General features: G+C 40.5%; 1 protein-coding gene across 2 annotated transcripts in view; it reads left to right on the top strand.

Annotated features, from left to right (window-relative positions):
- The window catches only part of ksr2 (kinase suppressor of ras 2), a 57523-nt gene that overhangs the window by 4101 nt on the left and 26903 nt on the right, over positions 1–26519 (top strand). The window contains exons 3-6 of one of the 2 annotated variants that reach the window (XM_088993413.1): positions 1363–1513; positions 9667–9702; positions 11449–11923; positions 21406–21593. In XM_088993413.1, the coding sequence (XP_088849539.1) occupies positions 1363–1513; positions 9667–9702; positions 11449–11923; positions 21406–21593 (850 nt within the window). The remainder of the gene's footprint in view (positions 1–1362; positions 1514–9666; positions 9703–11448; positions 11924–21405; positions 21594–26519) is intronic. The other variant, XM_088993414.1, reaches the window with a different exon arrangement.

Genomic DNA, 26519 nt, shown 5'->3' with positions numbered 1-26519 from the left:
TGAAAGGCGCTTGGAAATTAAATGTATTATTATTATTATTATTATTATTATTATTATTGTAAAATGGCGTTCAAAGAGAGCAGGCCGATAAGGTGTGCACATTAGCCGCTAATCCTTCTTCGTACTTTCTCTCCACCAATAGAAATATTTAACGTGGTGGCAAATTTATAATTATTGTTATTACTAGTATATTTATTTATTTATTTATTTATTACTATTATTATTATTATTATTATTATTTATTTTTAATGTTATTATTATTATTATTATTATTATTATTATTATTATTATTATTATTATTATTATTATTATTATTATTATTATTATTATTGCTCTGGTGTTTCTTGTTCTTTTAATTGGAAATTTGTAAAGTGTCCACGGGTGATTTGAATTTTATATTATTATTATTATTATTATTATTATTAATATTATTATTATTATTATTGAATTTGATTGGATTTAATTTGCCTTTATTAGTCTCACAGTGGAGACATTTATTATTATTATTATTATCATTATTATTAAAATATATTTTGCAAAGCCAAGTTCATCAAAACAAAAATGTTAAATATACACTGTTAATTAAATTGATGTCGGACGCGTTGCTCCTCATCCGAAAAGCTTCGTCTGCAAACTAATGTTGTGCTGTGCTGTGGCCCTATATATATATATATATATCCTTAATGTACAGCGGTAGTCAATTGACGATAGTGAGGTTAAAATCTTAGCGAAAGAAAATAGATGGTTTGAAAGATGAGTAAAAGAAGCCATTTTTGTAAAACAACAAAACCCTTCACTAAATCGCCATGGTGGGGTAAGGTTTAATTTGAATTGTGCTTACAACAGACTTCTTAAGTCGTTACCACGTAGGCTTAATCATGCTGATGATGTAATACCAGAGCGAATGGGGCAATCAGGGCCAATCATCAGACAGGCAATAATCAGACAGGACAAAAGAAGTCATCAGATTAGCTTCCGGCAGATTAGCTTCCACTGCTCCCCCCCAAACGTAGAGCAGGGACCTATCAAAGCAGTAGGGATATATATATATATATATATATATATATATATATATATATATATATATATATATATATATATATATATATATATATATATATATATATATATATATATAGGGCCGAAACTACCAGTAAGACTTTAGTTTGCTGACGAAGCTTCTTGGATAAGAAGCGAAACGTCCGACACCTTGAAAGAAGTACAGATGACGGCGGAAGAAACCTTTTCCTCGATGGACCACTCCTGTACGACTGAGAGTTTACACAGACGTACTGTTCATTCAACTTGTTGATGGCTTCCAGCACGTTGGAACGTTAAATGTGTTGATTTTGGGTGTGGCAGGACATGAGCCCCGCCGGAGTGACGCTGGAAGGCCTCCTCGACATGAGCGAACAGCAAGTGTGCGAATTGCTTCAAAAGTTTGGCGCCAACGGGGAGGAATGTGCCCGCCTCAACGCCTCGTTGGCCAGCCTCAGGAGAGCGCAGACGCTTGGTAAGTCTCATACCTCCAATAAAGTAGGAAAACAGCCAGCGTAGCAATAACGTTCAGAAGCGTATTCAAAGTGAAATAACGTTTGAGAGCATCTAAAATAGCCAAAACACGCAGGCTGATATTTTTTGTCCAATGCAAAACACAAATTAAAATGACTTCAAGTGTCCCAAAACTACTTCAAAATGGTTAATGCTAAGGTTTGGAAAGTTTTGGAATCTTTTAGAAAGTTTTTGAAAAGGTTTTGGAAATTTTTTGAGAGTTTTGGAAAGTTTGGGAAAATTTTGGACAGTTTTGGAAAGTTTTGGAAAGTTTGTTATGGTTAGGGTGAGGGGTTAGGATTAGAGTTATGGTGAGGGTTAGGGGGTTAGGATGAGGGGTTCGGGTTAGTCTTACGGTTCGGGTTGGTCTAAGTTTTAGGGTTAGGGTTAGTTTTGAGATAAATTTTAGGGTTAGGATTAGCGTTACTTTGGGGTTAGTGTTTGTGTTTATTTAGTATTAGTGTTAGCGTTTATTTGCTTTTTTGTCACTGTAAATGTAATAATAAGAATAATAATACATTTTATTTTAAGCACCTTTCAAAGCTCTCAAGGACACTTTACAGTCACAGACAAGCATATGTACTATAATAAATAAATCTGTCTTGTGTGAGCTCTCAATCGTACAGGAGTGGTCCATCGGTGAAAAGGTTTCTTCAGCCGTCATCTGTACTTCTTAGAAGGTGTCGGACGTTTCGCTTTTTATCCAAGAAACTTCGTCAGCAAACTAAAGTCTTACCGGTGGTTTCGGCTCTATATATAAATATCCCTACTGTCCAGACATGGCGGTGCCGGACTCTGCTATGATAGGACCCTGCTCTCAGGTTGGGGGGAATGGAGGACTACAGAGGGAGGGCGTGAGCTGGTTAGGGGCTTAGTGTTTGGTTTAGGTTTAGGGGTTTGGGTTTTGGTTAGGGTTAAGTCACCCAATTTGGTGCCCTAGGCGAGATTACATCCCGGCGCCCCCAATACAATTCAATGACAACAGCCAACTGAGCAATCACGGCGTGGCGGCGCCCCTCCAGCAGATGGCGCCTGAGGCGACCGCCTATCTCGCTTATGGGTTAAGTTTTAGGAATAGGGGTGAGTGTTAGGGGGTAGGAGTTAGGGTTAAGGTTGATGTTAAGGTTAATGCTAAGGTTTGGAAAGTTTTGGAATCTTTTGGAACGTTTTGGAAAGTTTTGAAAAAGTTTTGGATTGTTTTGAAAATGTTTTGGAAAGTTTTGGAGAGTTTTGAAAAGGTGTTGGGAAGTTTTGGAAAGTTTTGGAAAGTTTTTGGGAGTTTGGAAAGGTTTTGGAAAGTTTTGGAGAGTTTTGAAAAGGTTGTGGAAAGTTTTGAAAAGGTTTTGGAAAGTTTTGGAAAGTTTTTGAAAGGTTTTGGAAATGTTTGTGAAAGTTTTGGAAAGTTTTGGATACGTCTGTGTAAGCTCTCAGTCGTACAGGAGTGGTCCATCGATGAGAAGGTTTCTTCAGCCGTCATCTGTACAAAAGTGAAGGTTTCGGACGTTTCGCCTCCTATCCAAGAGACTTCGTCAGCGAACTAAAGTCTGACTGGTCGTATCGGCCCCATTTATATATCCCTAATGTCCAGACCTAGTGGCGCCGGACACAGCTATGATAGGTCCCTACTCTCAGGTTGTACAGATGACGGCTGAAGAAACCTTCTCATCGAAAGTTTTGGATAGTTTTGAAAAGGGTTTGGAAAGTTTTGGAATGTTTTTGAAATGGTTTGGAAATTTTTGTGAAAGTTTTTGAAAATTTTGGAGAGTTTTGAAAAGGGTTTGGAAATGTTTGTAAAAGTTCTGGAAAGTTTTTGGAAAGTTTTGGAAAGTTTTGGAGAAAAGGGTTTGGAAAGTTTTGGAATGTTTTTGAAAGGGTTTGGAAATGTTTGTGAAAGTTTTGGAAAGTTTTTGAAAGTTTTGGAGAGTCTTGAAATGTTTTAGAAAGTTTTGGAGAGTTTTGGAAAGATGTTGGAAAGTTTGGAGTTTTGAAAATGTTTTGGAAAGTTTGGAAAATGTTTTGGAGAGTTTTGAAAATGTTTTGGAGAGTTTTGACAAGGTGTTGGAAAGTTTTGGAAAGGTGTTGGAAAGTTTTGGAAAATTTTGGAAAGTTTGTTCGGTGTTAGGGTTAGGGTTTGGGGGTTAGGGTTAGGGGTTGGGGTTAGATTTACGGTGAGGGTTAGTGTTAGGGTTCGGGGGGTTTGGGGTTAGGGTTACTTTGGGGTTAGGGGTTAGTGTTTGTGTTTATTTAGTATTAGTGTTAGCTTTTATTTGCTTTTTTGTCACTGTAATAATAATAATAATAATAATAATACATTTTATTTTACGCGCCTTTCAAAGCTCTCAAGGACACTTTACAGTCACAGACAAGCATATGTACTATAATAAATAAAATCACAAATAGAATAAATAAAATACAATTCTAAATAGAAACAATCGAAAGAGCTACAGAGAAAATGCCATTTTAAATCGGTGCCGATGATGTTGAATAAAATTCGAGTGCCATCTTGTGGACCAACATCGCAACTGCACCACGATGATTTAATTCAGCATAAAATCACATTTCATACATTGAATGGGCAATTTTTTTTTTACGGCTAATATCGGTTGCCCTCTATCCAACAAATTGCACTTTATGGCCAACTGAAACCCATAAAAAATGCCCTAAAAGTAACAAGCTTAACGTTTCTGTGCAACTAGCAAATAATAATAATAATAATACATTTTTCAGCGCCTTTCAAAACTCTCAAGGTCACTTTACAGTCACGGATCAGTTTTTCTGCGGGTGAGCAGCGGCAGCCACACGCCCCATCGTTCTCAACCCGGAAGTAACATAAAAACAAATCTATTAATATATACAGGTAACATCCGAGTTACGACCGGGTTCCGTTCTGACAAAACGGTCATAAGTTGTACGATGTGACGTTGCCACTACCTGCTTTTTGTTAGCCACCTCCCCCTTTCTCTTGTATCCACATATTTTTCAAATATATTTCAATAAATCCACCTTAAATGTGCATTATATATTTTTATATAACATTCATATTTTGAGTGATAGAGACCAGAAAGAAAAAAGTTCTTTTGTTGTGTTGTCGTTCTCCGCGTTGACACCAGAGGGCGACAAAGACCACCGTTGCAAACCAGTTGCAATTCTACGAGATAACCAAATGGGGGCAGTAGAGCATCACTACAAACTGTATGCTTTAATTTGACGAGCTGTGCCATCATTTGGCATCTTTTTCACCAATAAAATAAAACACGGAAGTCATTCTTATCACGGATACGTCGTCAGTTTGGAAGGAAAACGTTTTATTTTCTCAAGAAAACAGACAAACAGCAACACCCCCGCATTCCTCTGCGCTGAACGCCTCCTGCTTATTTTCGAATCTAATTAAATCTGGTAATTAATCAAATTACGTTCGTCAAGCGACTCACTTGACTCGGAAGTGACAACGCGTTTGCGTCCAAAAGTCTTTTTGTGCTTAGCTTTGATGCCCCCGAGGCGCCATTCATGCGCTCAAAAGCATCTTTGTAGTTCCACAAGATAGACACACTACGCCAGGCATGGGCAAACTACGGCCCGCGGGCCACATACGGCCCGTTAGGCTTTTCAATCCGGCCCGCCGAACTTGCCCAAATTATAGTACAAACAGTGTCTAAAACTCATGACAAAAAGCTAGCGAACAACAGGGCAGATAACTGAAAAGTTGCCTGCCCTATTTTTCCCAACTTGAAGCAAAAAGAGACCAATCCGATTAAGAAACATTGTCACAAAGTATAAAGTTTTTTTTAAAATCAAGAATGCACCAACTACAAATGCTACCTTGCTTAATTTACGGCAAATGCGCATGGCTGTAAATTTTGCTACAGTAGTCGATTGTCATTGTGGTGCACAATGCAACGTTTGCATTGATTCCTACGAGCCACTAAGCCCCTTTCATAAGTGTCACGTACACTTTACAGTCACGGTTTAATGTAAATTTACGTTTTGTAGCGTCACATATGTTGTTAGCTTCTTTTGAATCTTTCTTCTAGTTTGAGGTTCTGTGCATCTATTTTGGAAAATGACATGCAATTGCACGACTTTGTAACGCTTGCGAAAGTCCGGAAGAAAGAAGCAGGCTTCTGATTGGCTGCTGAGCCGAGTATGCAAATTTCAACTGCAGGTAGGCTATGTTTGTGTGCTCGGCGACGGTACACGTGTTTTGTTAGCGCGTGAAGGCGAGAGCGTCAGTGAGGAGTTTGTTGAGCGCGCGGTCAGGACAAACCATCTATGATTTGGCGGAATTTAACACAAGTAGGTATTTTTGAGCTTGAATATTTCGTTGTGTAATATGTTTTGATTGTTGAAAGTGATTCCATTTTTCAATAAATGTTGATTTCTTTGCCCCTTCGATGGAAACTTAAAAACAGACGCAATCTTGATAAATCACAGTGCATGTTATTTTAATCTATTTCCATTTCCTCCTCCAAGTATCTGCGAAATAGTCTGTAAATGCCATATCTTGCCTATTCCTTGAGACAAATTTATTAACTGATCAGGGATATTTTTCACATTTGAAAGACAGTTAATAAATTGGGTTGTAGTGTTTTTACTGTGCTATGAGGTTTGTACATACTACATTTAAAGGACAACCGGCACCATTTTTTGTTTTTGTTTCCCACTGACATCAGAAAAACGTTTTATAGCATCTAAAATACCCAAATCAGGCAGGCTGATATTTTTAGGTAAATGAAAAACACCAATAAAAATGACTTCAAAATGAATCCGGAAATGGCCAGTTTCAGAAGGTTGCTCGAGAATCAAAACAATGGCTTCAGATTCGGAGAAGATGTTTTCTTGTTCTTGTTCTTCTGAAGAGGAAAGCATAAATGTTTGCAATTGATTCTAGGAGTCCTCCCATATCAATTCGAGCCGTCAATGACAGCAATGTAGCACCCAGAAAAAGCAGAAGATGGAATATCAAATAGTTGTCTTGGTGCAACACACAACGATTCACCATGGCATTATTTATGTGTTTTCCTTCTAATTTCGCCATCAACACGGATTAACACGAAGTTTTCAGACTAAACAAAGTACCCAAAATGCATTGTATGTCGCTTTCTCGGTCAGGGCGGTCCAAACGTGACGTCACATGGGGATCGTCATCAACTCGAAAACAAGACTTCATATATTCAGCGCAAGTCTTAAAACGTAAACTATAGCTATATGCTGTGGAATCTTTGTAAAATACGCTCAGTCGAAGTCATTTGAAGTGATTTTATAAATTATGGACATAACTTGTTCGGAGTATTTCCGGCCCAAACACTCCCTCCAAATGCTCCTGGCCCGGCCCCTCTGTCAAATTTTAGAACCCAATGCGGCCCGCGAGTCAAAAAGTTTGCCCACCCCTGCACTACGCTGTCCATCAAATCATGACATTTATTATAATAATAATAATAATAATAATAATAATAAGACATTTCATTTTTTTAAGCGCCTTTCAAAACTCTTAAGGTTACTTTACAGTCACAGGATAAGTATTTCTGTGGGTGAGCAGCGGCAGCCACATTCGTCGGATATCGTTTGGAAATTCGTTAGAAAGAAGATGGAAAAAAAATCACATTTTAATTATGACATATAATAATAATAATAATAATAATAATAATCCATTTAATTTCTAAGCGCCTTTCAAAACTCTCAAGGTCACTTTATAGTCACAGGATAAGTTTTTCTGTGGGTGAGCAGCGGCAGCCACATACGCCAGCATTCACTCAATCCGGAAGTAACTCAAATAGATAGAAAGCTACCTATCTAGTTAAATGTGGAAGTAACTCATATAGATAGTAGTAATAATAATAATAATAAAAAGGGAAACGCCCAGCCTTTTCTTTGCTGGACCATTTGCCTGTGCAGCTTTTGGCTGCAGGTGACAGGGTGCGAAGCTATCGAGAAATGCAGGCCTCCCACCGGCTCGTTAAAACGAGGAGACCAGAAGGTCGTTAAACGAATGACTGAGCGACCGCGGCCAGACAAAGCTATTTGGGCTTGGCTCGTGAGTGGAATAAAAAAAAAATACATTAAAAAAAAGACAAATAAAAATTAGCCGAAAGGTCAATGTCGTCATCAGGCGGAGAAATGACCAAACAGGACACAATATTAGGACCTTATGATGGCAAACAAAGTGAAGGGGGAGGAAAATGGAGAGTCTCGTGGGGCTCATTTCATTGTTTCATAGCAAATAAAATTATTTTTTTTCCTCACCCCCCAAAAAAAACTATTATATTTCTTCACTGACTCAAACTATTATAGTTATAATCAGAATAATAATACATTTCATTTAAAAGCGCCTTTCAAAACTCGCCACACGCACCAGCATTCACTCAACCCGGAAGTAACACGGCTAGAAAGCTAGCTAGCTAGTAGATAGCTAACAGATAGCTAGCTAGGCCTTCACTCAACCCGGAAGTAACATGGCTAGAAAGCTAGCTAGCTAGTAGATAGCTAACAGATAGCTAGCTAGGCTTTCACTCAACCCAGAAGTAACTCAGATAGAAAGCTAGCTAGCAAATAGACAGCGAATTCGATAGCTAAGTAACTCAGATAGAAAGCTAGCTAGATAATAGACAGCGAATTCGATAGCTAACAGATAGCTAGCTAGGCTGTCACTCAACCCAGAAGTAACTCCGATAGAAAGCTGGCTAGCAAATAGACAGCGAATTCGATAGCTAAGTAACTCGGATAGAAAGCTAGCGAGATAAGAGATAGCTAACAGATAGCTAGCTAAGCCTTCACTCCACCTTTTGTCATGTGGTCATTTATTATTTTTTTTACACCCTTTTAACTCATTCACTGCCATTCACTAATGTATATAATATATAATATAATATATATAGCTACTACTCCTAATATTAATTGTATTTATAAGCGCCTTTCAAAACTCTCAAGGACATAGCGAATAGCTTTACATTATTTTGCCAAGTGAAAGGTGGGCCTGAGGGGCCACATGCACCAGTGTTCACTCAACCTGAAAATAACTCAAATAGATAGTAGGCTAGCTAGCTAAGAGATAGCTATCTAGCTATCTGGTTATCTAGCTAGATAGCTAATAAAATGCCAGATAGCTAGCTAGAGAGCTAGCCAGGTAGCTTGCTAGAGAGCTAGCCAGATAGCTGGATAGAACTCTTTTTCCTGATCAAAGAAGATAGTCTAAAGATAGCCAGGTAGCTAGGTAGAGAGCTAGCCCGGTAGCTAGATAGCTGGATTGAACTCTTTAGCTATCTAGCTAGATAGCTAATAGATAGCCTGCTAGCAGGTAGCTAGCTGGACAGCTAGCTAGATAGCTGGATTGAACTCTTTAGCTATCTAACTATCTAGCTAATAGATAGCCAGTCAGGTAGCTAGCCTGATAGCTAGCTAGAAATCAGGATAAAAATGCCTCATTGTAAATTTTAAACACGTTTATAAAAAAAGATACAAATGAGTAGCGAGATGTGACGCCTTATCTGCATGTTCACTCGCTTAAAAAAATTGAGGTATAAAAGAAATAATAAGAATAAATGTCACTTTGCCATCCAGTTGCCAAGCAACCAATGGGAGGCTACGACATGACATGACATGACAAAAACCTGAAAAAAAATGAATGTGACTTTTTTTTGGCGATATTATTTCTGCTTTCACCTGACACCTGTTTCAATTCAACAACCTTTTCACAAATTTTTAATTTTTTTGGGGGGGAAGATATTTTATTTACAGCTATCTATTAGTTATCTATTAGCTAGGTAGCTAACTTTCTACCTATTTGAGTTATTCAACTATCTAGCTAACTATCTATGAGTTATCTATTAGCTGGCTGACTAGCTTTCTATCTATTTGACTTACTTATGGGTTGAATGAACGCTGGTGCATGTGTCTGCCGCTGCTCACCAACAGAAAAATGTATCCTGTGACTGTAAAGTGACCTTGAGAGTTTTGAAAGGTGCTTAGAAATTAGATGGATTATTATTATTGTTATTATTATATACCACAACTTTCCCAAATTTGCTTTGGGCAGACGCTAACATGCTAACGCTAGCTAAACCAAATTAGCATCCCGTTGTGACTTTTTACTCCTTCTTGTTGTTTTCTATCCCTTTCAAGAACAAGTTGAGGAGGATAAGTTGCACAATAACGGAGGTAAAGTATATTTGCCGCTTCTGCCGTTGCCGTGCCGACTCCATTTCAAGCCTCATCCATTGGCGCCCCCCCCGTTGTCACGCTTATGAAACCTCACGCAGCGTGCATGGAATCCTCCCCCACAAAAAAAAATAAAAATCGTCTTTTCGTCAACATTCGACCCCCCTCGCACCTGTTTTACGCTTTCTTGAGATCACATGACTAGGAATTAACCATTTGAACTTTCATCCGCCATTTTGTGCGCCATCCGATTCATTTCTATTCGGCATTTCAATCGCTTTAACCCGGTTCATACCATTTATTTTTTTTTTTGGGGGGGGGGTGTTACTGCTGACCCCTTTCACCTCTGAGCCTAGTAAACACAATTGTATGACTGTTTGCCTCTGGACTGCCATCTTGTCAATGTCATATTAACTCATTCACTGCCAGACGATGTGTAAAAATGTGTCCTCTCGGGTGCCAGGGTTTTTGTCATTGTCACTGGAATTCCAGGACCCACAGAATATTGAGTTTTAGGATGACCTAAACATTCAATGCAGCGTAAGAAACGTTACAGTCTAGAGTTAATTCCTAAGTTATATCGCTCTGGAGTTATCTGAGCTTGAAATGGAGGCGGCTGTCCAAAATACAATACAATACAATACATACTGAACATATTGACTTACAGTATACAGTGTTAGAAATCTTAGTCTCTCTTCATCAGAAAAAAACAGTTAATTCCTAAGTGATATGGGTCTGGAGTTACCCGAGCTTGAAATAGGGGCGTCTGTACAAAATACAATACAATACATATTGATTTATATAGCGCTTTAACAACAGCTGAAGCTGGAACAAAGCGCTAACATGGACAAAAGGGAAATACTGAGGAAGGGAAAACATTGCCAGAGGTCTGACCAGCGCTTTATCGGCACTCAAGCACGAAAAAAAAACCCCAAAACCCGAACAAATTCGGGAATGGCGCTGGACGTCATATTTTCAATTCCCGAGTAAATTTGACACCATTGGGTTAGCATGTCTGCTTTCATATCACGGCAGTTTATGGCTTTTCTCCGGGTATTCTCGTTTCCTGTCACATTCCAAAAAGACGCACCATTTGATAATAGAAGCAAACAACGGAAGAAGTTTTGAACAACAGCTGTACCATCCCATTGACCTAAACAGATGATCTCACATCTCCTGTCCCACGTAAATCCGCTTCGATTCCAAGCCACGACCGTTCCACATACGCATCGTCGCTCTCCATTGCTTCATCTATCTTAAACTATTTATCTATCTCTCCATATACAGGCAACATCCGACTTACGCCCAGCTCGACATACGACCACCCATACTTACAACCACGACCTCCAGACCCTATTTCCAAAAATTAATTCTACGCCCGGCACCGCAACGCGGCTAGCAGGCAGGCAACGTGTACGACAATTTTGGCCAGCCAGCATCTTACTCTCGTACGTGTGATGGCACCAGACGGTGGTTTGCGAGTCATTTAGCCTCCGAGTCTCTATTCAACATTTTGAATGGATGTCGACTTACGACCATCTTGACTTACGACCGTTTGATCGTAACGGAACTCTGTCGTAAGTCGGCTGTCACCCGTATCTCCAATATTTGGCTATTTTGTTCTTGTTTTGTCTCGTTCGCTGTCTGTCAATCACTTGTGTGGTTCCGCATCGCCACCGGTAGGCCATTGGATAATTGACGACTAAATGCCAACCAGACTGTGACCTGTCCCGGCGTGGCCCACAGGAAGCCAAGCCAGGCAGGATTGGTCCATCCAGTGGCCCACCTCCGAGTCGGGCAAGGAGAACACGCCCGTTTGCCAACCGGAACCCAGCCAGTGGATCCGCCTGCAGCTGTCCCAAAGTCCGAAAGTCCGGTCCAAGTACAACCCGCCGGCGGGCCCCTTCTACGCCGAACGCCTGACGGCGGACGGCCCGCCGGCGCCGCCCGCCTCCTCGGAATGCGGCTACCGCTCGCTGCCGCCCTCGCCGCGCCAGAGACACTTTGGCCACGCGCCCCCGCGGACTCCGTTGGTATTCAACACCATGACGCCGCCCGGCACGCCGCCCGTCAGGCGCAGGAACAAAGTCAAGGCGCCGGGCACGCCGCCGCCGCCCAGCCGCAAGCTCATCCACCTCCTGCCGGGCTTCACGACGCTGCACCGAAGCAAATCGCACGAATTCCAGCTGGGTAACCGACCGGACGACACGCACACGTCCAAGTAAGTCCACGCGTCCAATCATTTTGATTGACAGCCGCTCATGCTCACAATCGCACCTGCGGGCAATTTCCAGGGTTCAATTGATCTACTGCGCATGTCTGCGCCTTCAAAAAGTGTTAATTCCTAAGTTATATGAGTCTGGAGTTATCTGAGTTTGAAATGGGGGCGGCTGTCCAAAATACAATACAATACATATTGATTTACAGTGTACAGTGTTTGAAGTCTTAGTTTCTCTTCTTTCATGTGAAAAAAAAGAGTTAATTCCTAAATTATATGGGTATGTAGTTATCTGAGTTTGAAATGGGGTCGGCTGTCCAAACTACAATACATATTGATTTATATAGTGCTTTCACAACAGCTGCAGCTGGACCAAAGCGCTAACATGGAAGGAAGGGAAATGCTGCCCACTCGTGGAAGTGAAAAAACATTGCCAGAGTTCTGGACAGTGCTTTATCGGCACCCCCGCAAGAAAATAAACAAAACCCGAACACATTCGGGAGTGGCGCCCTACGTCATATTTTCAATTCCTGAATAAATTCGGGAATGGCAGTGAATGTGTGTGTGAATGTGTCTCTATTATTTGTTATTATTCTTTTTTTTTTTTAATCATTACTTCACGTTACTTCCGAGTTGCGCGTGTGGCTGCCGCTGCTCGCCCGCAGAAAATATATCCTGTGATAAAGTGTCCTTGAGAGTTTTGAAAGGCGTTAGAAATGAAATATAATCTTCTTCTTCTTCTTCTTCTTCTTCTTCTTATTATTATTATTGTTATTGTTGTTGTCGTTATTATTATTCTGAGTTAATTTGCTTTCATGGGCCGACTAAAATGATATAGTGGGCCAGATTTGGCCCCCGGGCCTTGACTTTGACACCTGTGGTGTACATAGTTCGCGGTACATTTGATTGCTTTTCCCGAATATATTTCGAGTCAGTCTCTGAAATTTTATAGACCCCCCCATTTTAACTTTTCGGGAAGCTTAAGCTAATCTTCCCGCCGAGTCCAATCAGATTAATTCCGGCCTTCCATAAACAAACAACGAGGCGGATCAAGGCGGATCAAGGCGACCCACAGGCTGTTTTGTTTTTTTTTTTTGCGTCCGCTGATCAGATTTGAGTGTACGAACTAATGAGGAAGCAGAACCCGGTCGCTAATGCCATTTGGGGCTCGGCGACCATTCAAATGGATCACGGGGGAAGTTCGACGGTATTGATGAGCGGGCCGGGCGAGCCGACGCTCGCAAAGCCTCGGGGAGCCCTGCAGCTGCGTTGTCATCCGGCTCTGGAGATGAAGCAGATGAAGCGGCTTGGCGAGTGGCGAATTGGGGGTTGGGGGGGGGGGGGGGGGGGGGGCAAAACACATCTGTTGCAGGAAAAAATGACTGAAAATTTGACGTTTCGGTTTTAGGGCTAATTTGGCCTTCCACAATAAGCCTACTTGAGATAGCTAATAGACGGCTAATAAACCACTTTTGCTACTTATAATAATAATAATCATAATAATAATCATAATACATTTCATTTCTAAGCGCCTTTCAAAACTCTCAAGGACACTTTACAGTCACTGGATTTTTTTTTTTTTCTTCCGAAGACGTCAAACTCCACTTGATTATCGGCACTTTTGTCGGCGTTTTAAAGATCATTTTATCAGCTGATTCATGAAGATAATCCACGTTTATCTTGTATACTAACCTAGCATCAAAGCTAAGCTAGCGCCTCTTCCAAAGGTGTCCACCTGATTATCGTCACTTTAGTTTGCGTTTCTAAAGATCATTTTATCAGCTGGTTCATGAAGCTAATCCACGTTTATCTTGTAAGCTAACTGCACGTGGAAGCTAACCTCGCACCACTTCTGAAGACGTCAAACTCCACCTGATTATCAGCACATTAGTCGCCGTTTTAAACATGGTTTTATCTCATGAGACTCATGAAGGAAATGTCGATGCGTCCGTCAAGTCTGGCAGTGAATGAGTTAAAATAAGCAACAAACGAATAAATAAAAGAAGTCATTTCTCTTCAACGATCAACGTCAACTTTCGATCGTATCTGGACTGACCTTTCCCGTCCTTCTCTCCATCATTTGCCTGCCGATGAGAATTCACGTTAGCGGGAAAGCTTCCCGCCCACCGAAAATTAGCAAGAAAGCAGAACGTGTCGGATCGGTAGCGAGTCGCTTGGCCTTTAAACGCTCGCCTGCCACTCACCGAGGCCTTTTTTTACACACATTCATTCTCCTCGTCCCAAGAGCCTCTCAACGTACCACGCGAAAAGGCCAACGGGAGGCGGAAGTGGAGGTCAAAAAGGTCCTCGAAATAACGACGGCGCATTTGTCTGCAAAATAAACGTCCTGACGCTCCGCCTCCGCCGCAACCACGACAAACGGGCTAACGGTAACGTTAGTTAAGAAAGTACGCCAACTTCACTCGGATATCATCAAGAGGCAACGACATCAACGACCATCACAAAGGTCAATAAAACCACAGTTTATTTCTTTGATTGCAATACAATAGCACATTTATTATACATAGAATACAGTATATTTTGTGTCGTTTTAAGGTTTATTTAGTAGAAAATTATGTTTTATGGGAAGCTGGGAACGGATTATTCTCATTTAAATGGTTTCTTATGGGAAATAAATGTTTGGTAGACAAACATTTCGCCTTACACACATTTTCTGGGGAACCGATTAAGTTCGTGAGCCAAGGTATCACTGTACATGTAGCGTATCATAATGGCCATGTATGTATGCGTATCCTAATGGACAAAGATAAATAAAACAACTTTATTATATAGTACAGTTTATTTCTTTAATTACAATACAATACCGCATTTATTATTATTAGTGTCGTTTTAATCCTTATTGAGAAGAAAAGTATGTTTTATGGGGACCTGGGAACATATTATTCTCATTTTAATGATTTCTTATGGGAAATAAATGTTTGGCATACAAACTTTTCGCTTTACATACACTTTCTGGGAACCAATTAAGTTCATGAGCCAAGGTATCACTGTACATGTATGCGTATCATAATGGCCATGTATGTATGCGTATCATTATGGTCAAAGGTAAACAAAATGACTTTATTATACTGTACGGTTTATGTGTTTAATAACAATACAATAGCACATTTATTATACATAAAAGAAGGTCTATTTTGTGTAGTTTTAAGGCTTATTTAGTAGAAAATGATGTTTTATGGGGACCTGGGAACGGATTATTCTCATTTAAATGTTTTCTTAGGGGAAATAAATGTTTGGAAGAGAAACTTTTGGCTTTACACACACTTTTTGGGAACCAATTAAGTTTGTGAGCTGAGGTATCACTGTAGATTAATGACTGAATGAATAAATCAGCGAGACAGTTTGATTTTGTACACCTTGCTTCCCATCAATCTTTTCCAAGTGACAGCAAACACACTCGCACTTGTAAAATCTCCCTCTCATCTCCTCAAGAAGCACCTGCAAGTTTTTAATAAGCTCTCCACGCTCTTTGGAGGAGGGGGTGGGGGGTCGTCGTTCGGAGAGACTTAATTGGCCGGGACACAATAACCAGGGATTAGCCTCCGACCCCGCCAGACATTCTTGGAGCTGCCGTGAAAACCAAAGATGACACCTTCTCTCATTAGGACCCGAGTGCTTCATCAATATGCACGAACGCTGCCAAACCCCTCCCCCCCCCACACACACCCTCCAGCCATGACTGACAGCACCTGAAGTCACTTTCGCCAATGCGCTTTGACGGACAGAGATTGAATGTCACTTCAACATACAGTGATACCCCAGTTCACCAATTTAATTGGTTCCCCAGAAAATGTGTGTAAGGTGAAAAGTGTGTCTTCCAAACATTAATTTCCCATAGGAAACCATTAAAATGAGAATAATCCGTTCCTAGGTCCTCATAAAAACACAATTTTCTACTAAATAAGCCTTAAAACTACACAAAATATACCTTATTTTATGTAGAATAAATGTGCTTTTGGATTGTATTTAAAGAAATAAACTGTACTGTATAATAAAGTTGTTTTATTTATCTTTTTCCATTATGATACGCATACATACATGGCCATTATGATACGCATACATGTATAGTGATACCTTGGCTCACGAACTTAATTGGTTCCCCAGAAAATGTGTGTAAGGTGAAAAGTGTGTCTTCCAAACATTAATTTCCCATAGGAAACCATTAAAATGAGAATAATCCGTTCCTCGGTCCCCATAAAAACACAAATTTCTACTAAATAAGCCTTAAAACTTAAAGCTGCCTATCTATGTGCTATCTATTAGTTAGCTACCTTGATGGCTATCTATTTGCTATCCATTTGCTACCTATTAGCACATAGCTATTTATTTGCTATATGGTTATCTAGCTTGTTAGCAAACTGTCTAGCTGGCTATCTATTAGCTATCTGGGTGGCTAGATATCTAGCTAGCTATCTATTAGCTAATTGGCTGGCTATCTAGCTAGGTATCTGTTGAGTATCGATTGGCAAACTAGCTAGCTTTCTATCGATTTGAGTTACTTCCGGGTTGAGGGAACACTGGCGCATGTGGCTGCCGCTTCTCACTCATAGAAAAATTTAGCCTGTGACTGTAAAATGACCTTGAGAGTTTTGAAAGGCACTTAGAAATGAAATGTATTGTTATTATTATTATTATTATTATTATTATAACAAAGTGCTAACTAAAATGCTGCCCCCTTGTGGAAAGTAAAAAAAAACATTGCCAAAGGCCATCTAGCGCTTTATCGGCACCCAAATAAGAAAAAAACAAAATCCGAACAAATTCAGAAATGGCACTCTATGTCATATTTTCAATTCCCGAATAAATTCCATCCACAGATCCACCCATCCAAATTCGGGAATGGCAGCGAATGAGTTAAAGTTCTCGTTTCTTAAAACCAATACAGAACAATAACATTCAATCCATTCAATTGATTACAAATCAATCTCCTTCGCAGACGTCCATTTGCAAAATATCTCAATCGACACTTTTTTCTTAGACTCTTTTTTTTTTTTATCGTGTTCATCGAATGCCCCGGTCGCTATGGCAACTGATGCACTGTGCCAACCCTTATCAATGTCGTGCCACCGTGTCCGAGTCGACAGCAGGCGTCGCCATGGTTACTTGCAATTATTCAATCTTTTTTTTCTTTTTTTGTTTTTTTCTCTGGGTGACTTTACCACCACTTTACCTCAAGTCGCTCGCTCCCTTTTGGAGGTCGTGCCGGGGGTCAAGGCAAGTCTTCCAAATTTAGTTGGTAAATAATGAACACAAATGCACCCACATGACATCCCATCCGTCCGTCCATCTCCCCAACGCTAATGCATCCATCCTACGATCCCAAAAATCATCCCAAGATCATCCATTCATCCATTCAACCCAACTCTCCATCCATCCATCTATTCATCTATCCATCCACCCTACCCAACCCAACACATCCATCCACCCAACCCTCCAACACTCCATCCATCCATCCTTACATCCACCCATCTATCCCAAGAGCACCCATTCATTCATCCATCCAACCCAACTCTCCATCAATCCATCTATTCATCCACCCTATCCAACCCAACCGATCAACCCCCCATCCATCCACAGATCCACCCATCCATCTATCCATTCATCCATTCAAATCCAACTATCCACCCATCCAACCCAACCCAATCATCCACCAATCCAACCACCCTATCCAACCCAACCCATCCATCCAATCCATCCCTCCTTCCATCATCACTCCACCCATCCATCTACCCATCAACCCATCCATCTATCCATTCATCCATTCAAATCCAACTATCCACCCATCCAACCCAACCCAATCATCCACCAATCCAAGCCTTCCATCCCATCCATCCAATCCATCCATCCATCCACCCACCCATCCATCTACCCATCAACCTATCCATCTATCCATTCATCCATTCAAACCGAACCATTCATCCATTCAAATCCAATACCCACCCATCCAACCCAACCCAATCATCCACCAATCCAACCCTTCCATCCAAACCAATCCATCCATCCATCCATCCACCCACCCATCCATCTACCCATCAACCCATCCATCCATTAAAACCCAACCATTCATCCATCCAACCCAACCATCCAACCTATCTATCCAATCCAATCCAACCTATCCATCCATCCATCCATCCATCCCACCCCATAACACCTCCCCAGACCCCCATCCATCCACTCGCCCAGCCTACGCCAAAACCAATCAACTGAAAATGTCACGGCAGTTCCGGCAGTGGCATGCAGTCAAGCTTTTCGTGTCGTCACGCACACCAAACTATAGCCGAACAACCGGCGTCCATCCATTCGTCATCTGTTCGTTTCGTCAGCGACCGTCATGGGCGCTCGCAGACCGAGTCATGACTGTGAATTTATACCAGCGTTAAGGGGGAGGCGGCCGGACGTATTTTATAGCGGGGGCCGGATGGCGAGTTGGGCTTGGCGGCCTTGGGTTGGGACACATCACCGGCCTGGCGACCAATCAGCAGGAAATGACTAAGCAGTCACACAGTGCTTCATTTAGTTTTTCCCTGGAGTCATTTAATTGGAGAACGTGACCGCGTGTTCACAAAACCGGACACGGTGATCAAAATCATATCATAAAAAGTTGAAAATGACTTTTGTTTTCACCAAAACATCCTATCGTCAAAATTCTGCATAGCTTCAAGTCAACAAGATCCTCTTCTCCTTCATCTAGAACTGCTTCATGTCACAAAGAGGGTACAGAAAGTGCTGAAGAATGAATTGACTCCCTGTGTCTTTGTGTTGTCATATTATTTGTTATATTTTTTACTTTGTTACTTTTGGGTTGAGTGAACACTGCTGCGTGTGGCTGCCGCTGCTCACCCGCAGAAAAAATATCCTGTCACTCTAAAGTGTCCTTGAGAGTTTTGAAAGGCGCTTATAAATTAGATGTATTATTATTATTATTATAAATCGTCAACATATGAGTTTATCCCCTACTCAACATTGTCAGCACCAACAATTTAATCATCATTTAATCAACATTTGTCCTTTTATTTATTTATTTATTTGTTTGTTTGTTTGCAGTCTACAGAGTGTAGACTGCAAGGTTAAAATTCCCATCAATCAGGCTCCACAAATAACCCACACAAGCCATCTGTACACGTGATGCAAAAAGCTATCAATCCAGCTAAACAGAACACAATTGATGAGGAACAAGGTAAAATGATGGCAGAGAAAGAGCACCTACAAGGGATTATTCCTCAAGATGGTGAAAGAAAAAGTCTATGTTCCTCATCAAGTGTTTCGTGCTGATGAAAGCGGCCACTACATTCCATCAAGCCATCAACGACCCTCACTAAGATAAATAAAACGACTTTATTATACAGTACAGTTTATTTCTTTAGTTATAATACCACATCACATTTATTATACATAAAATAAGGTATATTTTGTGTAGTTTTAAAGCTTAGAAAATTAGAAAATGATGTTTTATGGGGACCTGGGAACGGATTATTCTCATTTTAATGGTTTCCTATGGGAAATATTTTTTTGGGATACACACTTTTCGCCTTACACACTCTATCTGGGAACCAATTAAGTTCGTAAGCCAAGTAAGTTATCACTTCATTATCTTTCGGCTCATGAAGGAAATGTCAATGTGTCAATCATTTGTTTGTTTTGTTTGTTTGTTTTTTGTTGATTTATTTTATCCTTGCTCTCTGTCACTTTGTGCTCAGAAGACAACCAGATTTGTGTTGTTGTAACTCAAGTCCATGTTCTGTATCCAGTACGATAATAACAAAATGTTTGAAGACCAAATGAACGTAGTTTTCATTCGTAGTAGCGTTAATAACTTCGAAAATGCTAAATTATGACGCCGACAAACACGCTCACTTGTCGAGAATGTAGTGGCCCGCCGCTTGCCTATTGCCAGGGAGTCCTCTCGCCTCCTTTTTCGCGTCTGCGCCGCATCCGAGAAGCAAAAGAGCTTTTTATGGGCATTGAAAGGCAAAAAGTGGCCCAATCGGAACAGCGGACAAAAGGCGTCTCACGTAGCAGCGCTAAGCGCTAACCCACCCGCTTCCTCGCTTTAATTGCGCGACTCTGCCACTTTTCAAGGGGGCACGAGGGTGTCGTCTCTCTTAACGATGATTCAAAATGACTCTCGCTGTACTTGTACCATCTTTGCGCAGTCCAAAAAAAAAACTTTTCCTCAGCGGGATGGCTTTCTTTTATTATAATAATAATAATCATCATCATCATCATAATAATAGTAATAATACATTTCATTTCATTTTCTAAGCGCCTTTCAAAACTCTCAAGGGCACTTTACAGTTACAGAATATTTTTTTTCTGTGGGTGAGCAGCGGCAGTCACACGCGCCAGCATTCAGTCAACCCGGAATAACTCAAAAAGATAGAAAGCTAACTAGCTAGTGAATAGATAGATAATAGCTAGTGAATAGATATCCATTAGCTTGTGAATATCTAGCCATTAGATTTTGAATAGATATCAATTAGCTAGCGAATAGATAGCTATTAGATAGGGAATAGATAGCTGATAGCTAGCAAATAGATATTTATTTATAGCTAATAATAGTAATAATAATAATAATACATTTAATTTATAAGCGCCTTTCAAAACTCTCAAGGACACTTTACAGTCACGGGATATTTTTTCTGTGGGTGAGCAGCGGCAGCCACACACGCCAGCGTTCACTCAACCCGGAAGTAACATTAAGAAGAAAAAAAAAGACTAAATACAAATATATACTGTGTATGTATGTGTGTATATATATATATATACATACATACGTCGTCGTAGTGTTTGTTTTATTTTTATTTATTGTCTTTTTATTCATTTTAACATATTTTTCTTTTTGTTTTTATTTTTATATGTATTTTTATTAGTTTTAATTTATATTGTTATTTTTGTTTTTTTATTTCATGTTTTTATTTTTATTTAGATGTATATTTTTGTTTTTATTTTTTATTGTATTTTATGATTATTGATTATTATTATGATTATTATTTTATTTTAAAAAAAGTTCTCATCCCGTGACTGTAAAGTGTCCTTGGGTGTTTTGATTTGTGCGTGAGTGAGCAGCGGCAGCCATTCGCGCCAGCGTTCACTCTACCCGGAAGTAACACAGCAGCAAAGTTGTGAAAGGAAGAGGAAAGGAAAAAAAGAAGTAGAAAAACAAAATACAGGCGTTGCTGGAAGCCAATCTTGAAGTCAAAAGAAAAAAAACTACATATCAACAAATATGGAACGTATTAACAATTTTTACATTGATTATACAGGAAAATGTCGTTTTGGTTTTCAACAAAAATAACAAAATAATAGGAAATTGAAGTGATTTTACAAATTATGGACACAACTCGTCCGGAGGTGTCAAGGTGGCATCCGGTGTGCGTTGCGGGCCTTGCGAGCGCGAAGCGAAATGAGACGACTCCACTCCGTGGTGTCACCAAGGTCTTTTTTTGGTGTGCTTTGCCCTTCAGAGCCAAGAAGAAGAGCAAACCCTTGAACCTTCACATCCACAGCAGCGTGGGCAGCTGCGAGAACTTGCCCACCTTCGTACCGGGCCAGCGTTCGCCTCTCCACTGCAGCGAGCGCTCCCTCAGATCTTTCTTCTTCCCTTCCTTCATTCCCTCCACGCCGCCCGTGCACACCGAAACGCCATCTGCAAGTGAGAACGCTTTTGTTTCTTTTTATTCATTACTTATAATAATAATAATACGTACATTTCATTTCGAAGCGCCTTTCAAAACTCTCAAGGTCACTTTACAGTCACAGGATCAGTTTTTCTATGGGTGAGCAGCGGCAGCCACATGCGCCAGCGTTCACTCAACCTGGAAGTAAATAGAAAGCTAGCTCGGAGCCAGCTAGTAGATAGCTAATAACCAACAGATAGCTTGCTAGATAGATAGCCAACAGATAGCTCGCTAGCTAGATAGCTAGCTATCTAGCTAACGAGATAGTTAGTTAGCTAATACACAGATAGAAAGCTAGTTAGCCAACTAATAGATAGCCAACTGATAGCTAGCTAGATAGCTAGCCGTTTAGATAGCTATATAACTAAAAGATGGCTAGCTCTATAGCTGGATAGCTAGTCAGTTATTACACTGAATGTCACCAATTAAATTAATAAGAATAAGAATAAGAATCCATTTGATTTCTAAGCACCTTTCAAAACTCTCAAGGTCACTTTACAGTCACATGATAAGTTATTCTGTGGGTGAGCAGCGGCAGCCACATGCGCCAGCGTTCACTCAACCTGGAAGTAAATAGAAAGGTAGCTAGCCAACTAGTAGATAGCTAATAGCCAACTGATAGCTCGCTAAATAGATAGCCACGTAGATAGCTAGATAGTGAGTTAGCTAATACACAGCTAGAAAGATAGTTAGCCATCTAGTAGATAGCTAATAGATAGCCAATTGATAGCTAGCTATCTAGGTAGCTATCAGTTGGCTATCTATTAGCTATCTACTAGATTAGATTAGTTTCCATGTTAGGTTAGCTTAGAAGCTAGCCGAGTTTCCAACGTCGCTGCATGGCTGCCAAAAAAAGCTCTCATTTACGGATTCCGTCACATAAACCTTGAGAGTTTTGAAAGGTGCTTATCAATGAAATGTATGATGATTGTTATCTTTTCCGATTTAGTGCCGCCAGATTAAAAAAAAACAAACAAGCATTTAGAGCATGAGGGGGAATAATCGTGCGACGTATCAGGCCATGACGCTTTTATCATCCGACTCGCTCTCACAACGCAAACGATTTCTCGGCGACAATTTGGCGATGGGCGTTTTGCGAGCATTTGATTGGATTTCTTGGGGAAAGTAAGAGCAACGCCGTTTTCAGGCATCAAGTCACCAAATCCATTTCAGCTTGTCAAAGTCACGAAAAGCAATCTTTTCGTCTTCAAGTGGAACAAAGAAAAATGGAGTCGCGAGCGCAAGTCAGCGACAAACTGCGAGTGACGTCTGATGAATGCAATTCTCAACATGAGAACTTTGCAAACTTTTTTTTTGCCTTCAAATAAAATGTATTATTATTATTATTATTATTACATTTACAGTGACAAAAGTAAGTAAATAAACCCTAACCGTAATACTAAATAAACACAAACACTATCCCCTAACCCTAAAGTAACCCTCACCATAATGCTAAAACTTATCCCAACCCTAACCGTCAACCCCCAGACCATAACCCCAAACCCGCACCCCTAACCCTAACAAACTTTCCAAAACTTTCCAAAAGATTCCAAAACTTTCCAAACCTTAGCATTTACCTTAAAGGACAACCTACACCATGTTTTTGTTTCCTAACTGACATCAGAAAAACGTTTTATAGCATCTAAATTACCCAAAACATGCAGCCTGATATTTTTAGTCAAATGCAAAACAACAATAAAAATGACTTAAAGTGTCCCAAAACTGCTTCAAAATGACCTCGGAAATGGCGTGTTTCAGAAGGTCCCGCCCCCTTGTTCGTGACGTCACGCCAGGATACTCCAGACTCAAAACAATGGCTTCAGATAGTTCAGATTCTTTCTTGTGACTCATCCAGTTATGAATATGATTCAAATACTTCCGAAGAGGAAAGCATACATGTTTGCAATCGATTAAAGAAGTCCTTCCGTCTCATTTGAGGCGTTTGGACTCTAATGTAGCACCCAGAAAATGCACAAGATGGCGCATAAGCTCCGTTGGAAATGGGCTGATTTGTCCGCTGGGAATTTGTGTCAACTAGTATCAAATAGTCGTCTTGGTGCAACACACAACGATTCACCGTCGCGTTATTTATGTGTTTTCCTTCTAATTTCGCCATCAACACGGATCAAACAAAGCACCCAAAATGCATTGTGTGTCACTTTCTCGGTCAGGGGCGTTCCCTCCGTGACGTCACGGTCGGTATCGTCACCAACTCAAGACTTCCTGAATATGAAGCGCGAGTCTTTAAAAGGTAAAATCTAGCTATATGCGATGGAATCTTTATAAAATAGGCTCAGTAGAAGTCATTTGAAGTCATTTTACAAATTATGGACGCAACTTGTCCGGAGGTGTCGGTTGTCCTTTAAGTACACGATAGAGTGTATTTGGACTTTTACCAGAGTATCGAACAAATTGGCCTGATAACATTTGTGACTTTTCCACACGTTTCAAAATGTTGTCCGCCTCCGCCTGGCGTTTCTATTTCCTGTTAGCGCCTCTCGGTGGTTAGCGCCCCACGACAGGACGTCCGGGTCTCGCCCCGGGGGCGCCCTCCATCAATTTTGCAGCCCACCTGCGCCCGGTGGCTCACAAGCACAGCAACAAATACAATTTCTGCCATCAAATTGGTTGAGGAGGCTGCAAAAAGCCGTTTATCAAGTTGCAGGTGTGAGCTTGGCGCCGAGACATCAAAAAAAGGCCCCGATGAGCACAATAAGCTAACGTTCAATGAAGATGAATTAGCTTCAGTGTAGAGAGAAACGTCGGATTACCTTTTCGTTGATGTTTGGAGAATCAGAGAATGTTTTTCGGGGACGGAAATCGTCGTTTTTATCCCTACTGTCCAGTGCTTTCCTCTTCAGAACTATTTGAATCATATTCATAACTAGATGAGGAACAAGAAAGTGTGTTCTCCGAATTTGAAGTCATTGTTTTGATTCTCCAGCAATGCAAGACGTCTTGGCGTGACGTCACCAACTGGGGGCGGGGCTTTCTGAAAATGCCCAATTCGCAGCTCCATTTTTTTGCAGATTTTGGACACTTTAAGTCACAGGTGTCAAAGTCAAGGCCCGCGGGCCAAATCTGGCCCGCCACATCATTTTTTTCCGGCCCGCGAAAGCAAATCAAACTTGTTAAATTCCATGATGATTGCTAAAATCTGAGCCAAAATGTCATATTTTTGGATGTCAACCACAATAAAAGTCATTATTCTTGACTTCAGATTTGAAAACGAGTTATTCATTAATTTGCTGTGTGCTCGATATGTAATATTTGAAGGGATTTAAACATTCTAATGGCTTCCCCAAATTCATAACGGCCCTCGAGAGGAAACCAGAACTACAACGTGGCCCGCGGCAAAAAATGACTTTGACACCCCTGCTTTAAGTCATCTTTATTGATGTTTTGCATTTGACTAAAAATATCATCCTGCGTGTTTTGGGTATTTTAGATGCTATCAAACGTTTTTGTGATGTCAGTTAAAAAACAAAAAAGTGACGTCAAATTGGTTACCAAATTGTACCTGCACATGAAATCAAGTACAAAAGTTGTGATGGCTACACAGACAGTTCAAACAAAAGATGAAATAGTTCTCATATGTTCAGTTTTATGTATTTTTATTGCTGGCGAACTGCACCTTCACGATTGAAGTATTTCCATGTATTGACTTCCCAGCATGATGTGACACACACGCGACGAGCAAGTGTAGGATGTGTTCGCCCGTGATATAAATGCAAACTGCTGCCACTGTTTTTCGATGCGGGGTGACGTCACCCACTCCAAAGCGGGCGCCTAAGCCGCCCGCCCGCCAGCCCGCCGCCTTGCGTCACGCGTCTCCTAGCGACCGACTGGGGGGGTCCCATTGAGACTCGCCGTGTAGAAATTGGCTCGGGGGGGACATGCTAAATTTAAATGCGGGGCGAAGGGCTGGAAAACAAAGTGCACCTACAAAATCAAGTCGCTCCATATCGCAGATATACACAAAGAGGAATCATTTGCGGCAAATGAATTCAGTGAGTTCACGATCGGAAACAAAAATACACGTAAAAAAAAATTAAATACAGTGATACCTTGGCTTACGAACTTCATTGGATCCCAGACAGAGTGTGTAAGCCGGAAAGTGTGTATCCCAAAAATTTATTTCCCATAGGAAACCATTAAAATGAGAATAATCCGTTCCCAGGTCCCCATAAAACATCAGTTCCTACTTTCTAAGCCTTAAAATTACACAAAATATACCTTATTTTATGTATAATAAATGTGCTGTGGTATTATAATTAAAGAAATAAACTGTGCAGTGTAATAAAGTCATTTTATTGACCTTTGTGATGGTCGTTGATGGCTTGATGGAATGGAGTGGCCGCTTTCATCACATTAAACACTTGATGAGGAACGTGAGGAATGATCTATATTGTACAGTGATACCTCATCTTACAAACTTAATTGGTTTCCAGAAAGTGTGTGTCAGGCGATAAGTGTGTCTTCCAAACAGTAATTTCCCATAGGAAACTATTAAAATGAGAATAATCCATTCCCAGGTCCCCATAAAACATAATTTTCTACGAAATAAGCCTTAAAAATACCCAAAATATACCTTATTTTATGTATAATAAATGTGCTATTGTTTTGTAATTAAAGAAATAAACTGTACAGTATAATAAAGTCGTTTTATTGACCTTTGTGATGGTCGTTGATGTAGTTGCCTCTTGATGCTATCCGAGTGCAGTTGCCGTGCTTTCTCGGCGCTAATACCCTCAAACATGTCCCATGCTAGCTGCTTTTCATGAATCCAAATCAACAAACGTTTTTCAACCTCTTCTATGGGCTGAGACCGTTGCTTAGACAACACAGAAACACCCTGAGCCACATGTAGCTAAGTCACACAAATGCACACCTCGTTTGTG

This window comes from Hippocampus bargibanti, linkage group LG04, assembly GCF_051943395.1.
Source record: "Hippocampus bargibanti isolate YZ-2025 linkage group LG04, ASM5194339v1, whole genome shotgun sequence".
Lineage (NCBI taxonomy): Eukaryota > Metazoa > Chordata > Actinopteri > Syngnathiformes > Syngnathidae > Hippocampus > Hippocampus bargibanti.
The sequence above is the reverse complement of the archived record's forward strand: the minus strand, read 5'-3'. Positions and strand labels throughout refer to the sequence as shown.